The sequence below is a fragment of the Homarus americanus genome, unplaced genomic scaffold (genome assembly GCF_018991925.1).
Source record: "Homarus americanus isolate GMGI-L3 unplaced genomic scaffold, GMGI_Hamer_2.0 scaffold49667, whole genome shotgun sequence".
NCBI classification, from domain to species: Eukaryota; Metazoa; Arthropoda; class Malacostraca; order Decapoda; family Nephropidae; genus Homarus; species Homarus americanus.
The window spans coordinates 2,339,344-2,347,382 of NW_024738608.1; the positions used below are offsets into that span (position 1 = coordinate 2,339,344).

The 8,039-nt window shown below is 44.1% G+C and overlaps 1 protein-coding gene across 2 annotated transcripts in view; it reads left to right on the plus strand.

Annotated features, from left to right (window-relative positions):
- LOC121874108 (peroxisome assembly factor 2-like) overlaps window positions 1–8,039 on the plus strand; it is a 53,696-nt gene that overhangs the window by 43,303 nt on the left and 2,354 nt on the right. For both annotated transcript variants that reach the window (XM_042378053.1, XM_042378054.1), the window contains 2 exons: window positions 1,833–1,910; window positions 2,317–2,456. In XM_042378053.1, coding sequence (XP_042233987.1) covers window positions 1,833–1,910; window positions 2,317–2,456 — 218 coding nt within the window. The remainder of the gene's footprint in view (window positions 1–1,832; window positions 1,911–2,316; window positions 2,457–8,039) is intronic.

Sequence of the window (8,039 nt, forward strand, 5' to 3'; positions counted from 1 at the left end):
TCACTTCCAGTACATAACTGCTACTCTTCCTTTTAGGGGCAGCATTTAGTTTAGTACTAGCACTATGCTTTGAACTTATGGCTAAAACAATAGCAATGATGTTTCAAGAATGCACACAAAAAACAATAGAAAACTGCGGGAGGTTAGACGCTTCTTATGGTAGACAGTCACTTGGCTGACTCCGAGTGTCTGAAATTTGTGTGTATGCCATGACATCACATTGGAGGGGGTGGGAGCGCAGGCCGGGTGAGTGGCAAGTTAGCGACGCATTGACAGCCCACTACCTCTACACATGTTTCCTTCCCACGTATATTATATTTTCTTTATTTCTAAGCCACATTAGAGTATTGTAATGATTATTACACAACTTTTATGATTTCATTACATGTAACAATGGCAACATGCCATCTCACAGGCCACCTCACCCCCCAGTCGATGACCCTGGTACGCAAGAAGGAAATAATAGACTGACTGGACAATGGCAAGAAAGTGTTTATTCTTCTTATTTAAGGGCTTATTTCTGTTATATTATTCACCTTATATAACTAAGGTACACATATTTAACTGAGGGTAACTTTCATAGAGGTTATGTGCAGAAAAAGTGCTTTGAAAGACCAGTTTTGATTTCATGGCATGTATCTTGAGGGGTCCCAGAACCATTTTTTTTTTTTTTTCAAAATTAGTTTATAGTACAGTGAGTTCTGCTATAACGCTTGTTTTGATAACGCGAATTTGCTCTAACGCGATTTATGAATTAGGAACGATATTTGTATAACGCGAACGCTTGTTTGCTATAACGCGATTTTTGCTTACTATTTCTCCAATTTTGTGGTACAGTGGGGTATGCTATAACGAATCTAATTGGTTCTAGAACCTTGTTCGTTATAGCATTCGTTCGTTATAGGATTAATCCGTTCTAGGCCCCCAAATACAACCACTTAACACTGAAAAATATAATATAAAATTGTAAAAATTTTAAAAAAGTGCATAAATATGCATCTAAACCCCTGAAATAAAGAATATAATTAATATTTGTAATAAAAAAACAATAAATTAGGAAAAAAAAAAAAAATTTAAATAATGTTCGTTGTAGGAGTTTCGTTCGTTATAGCATTCTCAATTTTATAGGTAAAACTGTTCGTTATAGGAATATTCGTAGTAGGATCCGTTAATTATAGCATACCCCACTGTATTAACTGTGAATATAGTAAAGAAGAATATCAACAAGAAGCGTTCTGGTGATAGAATTCCCGGTGATGATCGTAAAAGAAAGGATATAACACTTGAAGAGAAGCTCGATTTTATCAACCTCAAAATCACCCTTCTCCCCCATCAAGTAAAGTGTTACATTTACTGTATGATTTCATTATTAGATATGAATGTAACATTTATTTAGACTGTGCTATCCTTTGTGTTAGGCTAACTACTAAATTTTTTCGATTTCGAGTAATCTGCACCTAACCCTATTTTCTCCATAAGCCCTGTTATTTCTATTACGCGATTTTCTATAACACGATATTTTACAAGAACACAATTATCGCGTTATAGCAGAACTACCTGTACCTAAGTACACGGTTCCCAAGTACACGCCGCTCCGTATGCATCAATTACTCACGTACGTGGAGGGAGCACTTTACAGTAAACCATTCATTGTCATCTAGAATTGCTTAACTTTTCTTGTGTAGGACAGACTTTGGAAAAGGGTGTCAGTTGACTGCCTGGTATTGATTAGTTTTTACTGTACAATAGTAATTAGAATTGTTTACCATTTTCCTATTTTTTACTACAGCTGTACAGTCATACCATATGTACTTATCAGTGGTTTGTTGCAGATTTGAGAAGCTTGTGTTCCTGGGAGTGTGTGATGACCGTGCTGGCCAGATAAAAATTTTAAAAGCTGTTACATCTAAGTAAGTTGGCAATGCATGGGTAACTTCTTGTTCTTAATTCAGTGTTTAAGCCAGATTAGAAACTTAACATTATGATCAGTTTCATGATTTACACTATTAGAATATTTGTTTTCTTTGATTTCCAGTTGGAGGAAGTCATGTGTCTTTGATGCCTTGTTAGTACTCCAGAGTTCATGGTGTTGGTGTCTAAACAACAGTACTTTTCACAGATAAAATTTAGTTGTATGCTGTAGAAAAGTAGGTGTGTGTAAGTGTATGTACTCTCGCAGCTTATGACGTCAGTCAGGGATGTAGGTACAATTTGCAGAGGTGAATACAGGAGTCAGTCACAGTGTCATGTCAAGGTCCCAGAATTTGTACGTATGAATATTACCCCTGGTGTATTCATGTGGATTACTTGTTTCAGGATACCACTGGATTCTAGTGTGTCACTGGAACAGATTGCAGACTTGCTGCCATTGACACTCACTGGTGCTGACCTCTATGCCTTGTGTACTGATGCCCTTTATGCTGCACTTCATCGAACCACTGGCCAGATAGTAGCAGGTGAAATTTTGTTGTGAAAAACATTTTTCTTATATATGTAAAGACTTTTAATTGCTTTTCAAAAGAATATACCCCAGTACTTCTAATATTTACATACTTATACTGTACATTATATCCTTCAGCAGTTTTTGTTTTGAAAGCCAATTTTTCATTTACTGCTTGCTAAGTGATTAAGTAATATATTAACTCCCCTCTTTTTCATCAGTTATAATAGTAACTTATTTTAATATTGATGCTCTATGTTCAGACCACCTATCAGTCGAGCAGGAAAAGGCTTACTAGAGTGAACAATAACGTCCATATTATTAAACATCTTCCCTTGAAGAGGGTCGTCGTGTTTCAACCCGAGTTTTAAACTAAATGAGTCCTGAGGGACACCGCAGTACTGTACTTAACGGGGTGGTGTCGCAGTAAAATGAACTTATTCCAATAAAATTAATTTATAATATTGGAATTAGCTAATTTTACCACCACACCACCCCGTAAAGTACTGTACTGCGGTGTCCCTCAGGAATCATTTAGTTTAAAACTCGGGTTGAAACACGACGACCCTCTTCAAGGGAAGATGTTGTTTAATAATACGGGCGTCAAACTCTTACTGCTGGGTAGAAAAACAATACTGTGTGTGTGTGAGTGACTGAAGAGCATACTGGGGAGTGATTATTATGGGTGGATGTACTGTTGATTGGTGATGTTAGCTTGTGTCAAGACTAGGGGTAAATCAAATGAATATCATGGGGGGTGAACTCATGGTAGAAGAGATCATTTACTACAGTTAGAGTATGAAAGATAATGAGTGAGTGTGTGTATGTTCTTGGTGTTGGCCACTCTATCCTGGCAAGAAATGGGAGCAATTGTGGCTGTGCAGGACAATAAGACCCTCGTCGTTGATGCGATGAGTATAATTCGGTCAAAACCTGTTGAATACATTTCACATATAACTGCTGATACATCAGGACACAGTTTGAATAATAAGATCAATATACAGTTCATAAATACACTTATTATATTAAAGTTATTTAGAGTTCACATACGATTAGACAGATCACATTCATGTTTTCGGGTACGGTTAGACCAAGGAGAACAAATATAATGTCCTGCAGGAAGATGTTGGCTGACAAGAATCAAGATGTTGCCTCTACAGTAGAAGGCGATAGTCTGCCCCTCAGACAGTCACACAGCTGCTACCAGCTCCATCTCTCTTAGTAAGCTATCGGAGTTGTAAACAATCTCCTCACTTAACATATGGTCGTGTGTGGCCATAACACTTCCCCTGTAGGACTTCGCTCGAAATCACGGCCTACCATTAGATTCACTCTCCTACCACTTCCAACAGGGAGAGTCTCATCGCTGGGCATATTAACAGTGTCCTTTGTCTTCACTTTAACACTTCGCACCAGGCCATCTTCGCTTGGTAGTGCCTCCAGTACTCTCCCTAGCATCCACTGACTCCTGGGGAGGGGTTGTCCAGAGATCAAGGCATATCCCCAGCGCGGAGATTACGGCGAGTTTTGAAGAATTTTTGACGCCGACATAGTGTCGGGTGATATTCCTTTACCCACCTCTTCCAAAAGTGGTCTGCGATGAATTGGGCATGCTTCCATCTTCATCGGTATGCTTCTGCCATGGACCAATCGCCTCCGGTGGGCAGTGTCTCCAGGTTCATCCGTAGTATGTGAAACGGCGTTAGTGCTTCTAGATCCTTTGGGTCATCAGACACTGGGGGTGATGGGCCTTCTGTTGACGATCTCTTCTACAGCACAGACCAAAGTGTTGAGTCATTCATCGTCTAGTGTCTGGGTGCTCACCACTCCCTGGAGGAACTTCCTTACAGTGCAGATTTGCAACTCCCACACCCTGCCCATATGAGAGGCTGTCGGGGGATTGAACTGCCATTCTATCTGCTTCTGTAGGAGGGCATTCCTGACCTTGTCACTGTTGTTCCAGCCGCTCACCGCCTCTTGTAACTCTCGGCTAGCTCCAATCATATTGGTTCCACCTGTCAGACCGAATACCCTTGGGAGGTCCCCTGCGGCAGGTAAATCTTGTCAGGGCGTTGATGAACGAGTCGGTGCCTGGTGAGGTGAGGACTTCTAGGTGTATGACTCTGGTGGTCAAGCAGGTGAACAAGCATCCCCATCTCTTCGCCAGGCTCGGCCTTGTTTAACCACAAAAGGGCCGAAGCAATCAATTCCGGTGTAGGTGAACGGCTGGGCTCACTCGATCTTTTGGCAGGTCGGCTTGGCGTTGATGGGTAGGCCTCCAGTTGCTCCGACAAGTCATACATGTCTGTTTTGTGCAGTCGAGTAATTTGCGGCATTTAGGTATCCAGTACTTCTTGCTGCAAGTGTGTTCTCGTTCTGAGTGCCCAGCTCTAGTCCAGTGTACCTCTCTCACGATGAGCCCCGTGATACTGTTGTACCGCGTCAACAGTATGGGATTCTTCTGGTCTGGGTGGAAAGTGGCATGTTTCAGTCAGCCACCTACTCTGATCCAACCGTCCATGTCTAGATGAAGTTCCAGCCGACTCACGTCACTACCTCTCACAGGTTGTCCCTGTTGTAACATTCCTAGTTCTCGAGGGAATCCTTTCCTTTGCATAAATCTCAAGACGGCTAATTTCACATCTTCCAATTCGCTGACCATGAGCCGATTTTCTAGGTGATGTTTGTTCTTTTGCTTCCCAAGCCGCCATTCTATAAACTTTCTAATCCATACTACGCTATTCAGAAGTCGATGCCACGAGGATACCCTCCCCCTGGTCAGCGTTCATCGTCAGCACCGTGGTTTCCTTCTTCACCTCTGGGTCTCCGTCTGTGAGGTCTGGAATCCTCATTGGACTCTTTGGCCAACTGTCTTCTTCCAACAAGAGGAAAGCAGGTCCCTGAATCCACCTGCCCTCCTCGTTGAGCTCTGCTCCATGTAGTCCACGACTAGCGTTGTCGGCTGGGTTCAGTGCCGACTTCAAAAGGGCGCCATTGCTCTGCATTGGAGTCCTCGTGTATCGTTGCCACTCATTTGGCCACGAAGGAATGGAAGAGTCTTTCAGTGTTTCATATGTACTGAAGGGCTGCCATACTGTCTGTCCAGAACACTGATCTTTCTATTTGTAATTCAAGTTCTCGCCGTAGTTGTTTGTCTGCCTTGGCAGCCAGTACTGCTGCACAGAGCTTGAGTTGAGGTATGGTCTGCTGTTTCAGGGGGGCTAGCTTGGCCTTGCCACACACGAAGGAGATATGGTGGGTTCCATCTTCACACATGGTCCTCAGTTACGATACAGCTCCATACGCTTCTTGGAGGCGTTGCAGAAGTGGTGTAGTTGCATGGCAGCTACTGGATTTGCATCCTCGGGTCGGTAGCACCGTGGAACGTGTACCCGTGATAGGTGAGGAAGTTTATCTTCGCCATGCCACCCTGTTTTGTCTTTCTCCAGGTCCCACAAGATTCCCAGTGCTCGTTCAGTGGGGAGCCTGTCGTCTTTCAAAATTACTTCCTTTACTCCCACGGCTTTCTCTGTCTGGAATTGCCTTGAAGACTTCCTTGTGATTACAGACCCACTTCGTAAGTCTGAATCCACCCTTCTTCATCAGCCGTTTCAGTCGATGGGTAATTATCTTTGCCTTCCCTGGCGAATCTACCAAGAGAAGCAGATCGTCAGCGTAGAAATTACGATTCGCTTTCTTGATGATGTCATGGAGACTTTCCCCGTAATCTTGGAATGTTCATTGTAGCATATACCCGGCATATGAAGGGCTCCACACACCTCCAAAGAGATGTATGTATTGTCATTCGGTAAGTGGTGGGGGCCCCTGACCACTGGTCGTCCGTCCACCCACCATAAGAATCGTAAGACGTCTTGATGTTCGGGTACTACTCGCATTTGGTGGAACATTGCCTCGATATCAGCCATGAGTGCCACCTTTCCTTGTCTGAATCTGATGAGGACTCCAATCAATTTGTTGTTAAGGTCTGGCCCTTGCATCACCTGGCTGTTTAATGACATCGACTCATACACAGCTGCACAATCAAAAACTATTCTCACCTTTTATGGGTTGTTGGGATTCAACACAGGATGGTATGGGAGATACCAGGTCTTCCCGGGCGCAATACTGAGTTCTTGACGTGGGATTCGCTCAGCATGTCCTTTGTTGATTAGCCAACTCATCTCTTCTTGATACCTCTGAGAGATCCCTGGGTTCTTCAGGAGGCATTTTCTCAATCCCGTCAATTGTTGTTCGGCAAGCTTCTTATTGTCTGGGAGTCCCGGTTCATGTGGCAAAACGGGATGGGAAGTTGGTAGTGTCCGTCCACTTGAGTAATTAACGTTGACCACTGCATCAGGACTCTCATCTTTGACAGAGACGGGATCATCGTTGCTGTAGGCGGAGTCGCATTCCCGGAAGTGCCTGACTTGTCTCCGAGTTCGGTGTTGCCATTCTGACGAAGTGGTTGATCACTGCATAATCACGGCTCACCATTCCAAGCGGTCCATTTATAGTCCAGCCCAGAAAAGGTGCTTGTTGCAAACAGCTCTCCATCCTTCCCGGTCCTTACTTCTAACGGTGCTAAGGCTTGTGGTATATCCAGACCTATCAGGAGAGCCACTCTTTTCGGTGCTTGGTGTAGCGCAGTACCTTGGAGGTGTTCCCACATGGTGACGTCTTGGGTGTCTGCGACCGACACTCTCAGAGAAGACGGTAGATTCTCAGCAACAATGACCTTGGGGATAGTGATGGATCGGCTCTTTCTTACTCCTACGCTAGCCACTTTTAGACTGATCTCTATGGTGTTTACACTATTTCTTTCATGATCATGCCAATGGAGAGGGAAACTGGCCTTCTCTCTGCCTGCAGCTGGTTAGCTAGGTTATGCTTGTAGTACGATCGGTTGCTGCCTGAATCCAAGAGAGCTCTGGTGACCACTGCTCTTTTTGCCCCTTGGAAGTGCGACTCTGCTGGACCCTTGTAGTCACAACTGGCAATTGTTGGGTTCTTCATACCGATCATCGCTTCCGTTGTTGGTTATGGTTTCCCTGAACCCTCTATGCGGATTTCCTTTATTTGTGGTCACCAGCACATTCTGTGTACTCCCAGCCCCTTTCCCCATGGTGGCTGTACTGATTTCGGTCTTCCATGATTTAACTCCACTGGTTGTCGATTCCGGTGGTGGCATAATGGCCTTAAGTTGACTCATTCTAGGTTGCTTGTGGTCAGGTAATATGTCCATTTAGTAGGTGCCCCCGGTGATTGCTCTCTTCACCCTTTGGAAACTGGTCTGGTGTTCTCCTCGTTCAACTTCACCCCGTTGCGCCTAGCCACTGCTCGTCAGAATTCCCGTGAAGTGCAGAAGCCTCGAGTGTACTCCAGAGCAGCCATCTATATCACACATAATCTTCTGGCTGCATTCCGTTATCCGGTGATTACGACCCAGGCAGGCGAAGCAGCGACGCTCTTCCCTTTCGGGTGAAGTTTGCTTAACTGGGAACATTCTGAGGAATGTCCTGCACATCTGAAGGTGATCTCTGCGGCATAACGAGCAGCGTTCATTGTCCATTTTTCTGGTTGTCTTTATTCCTAATGTCAC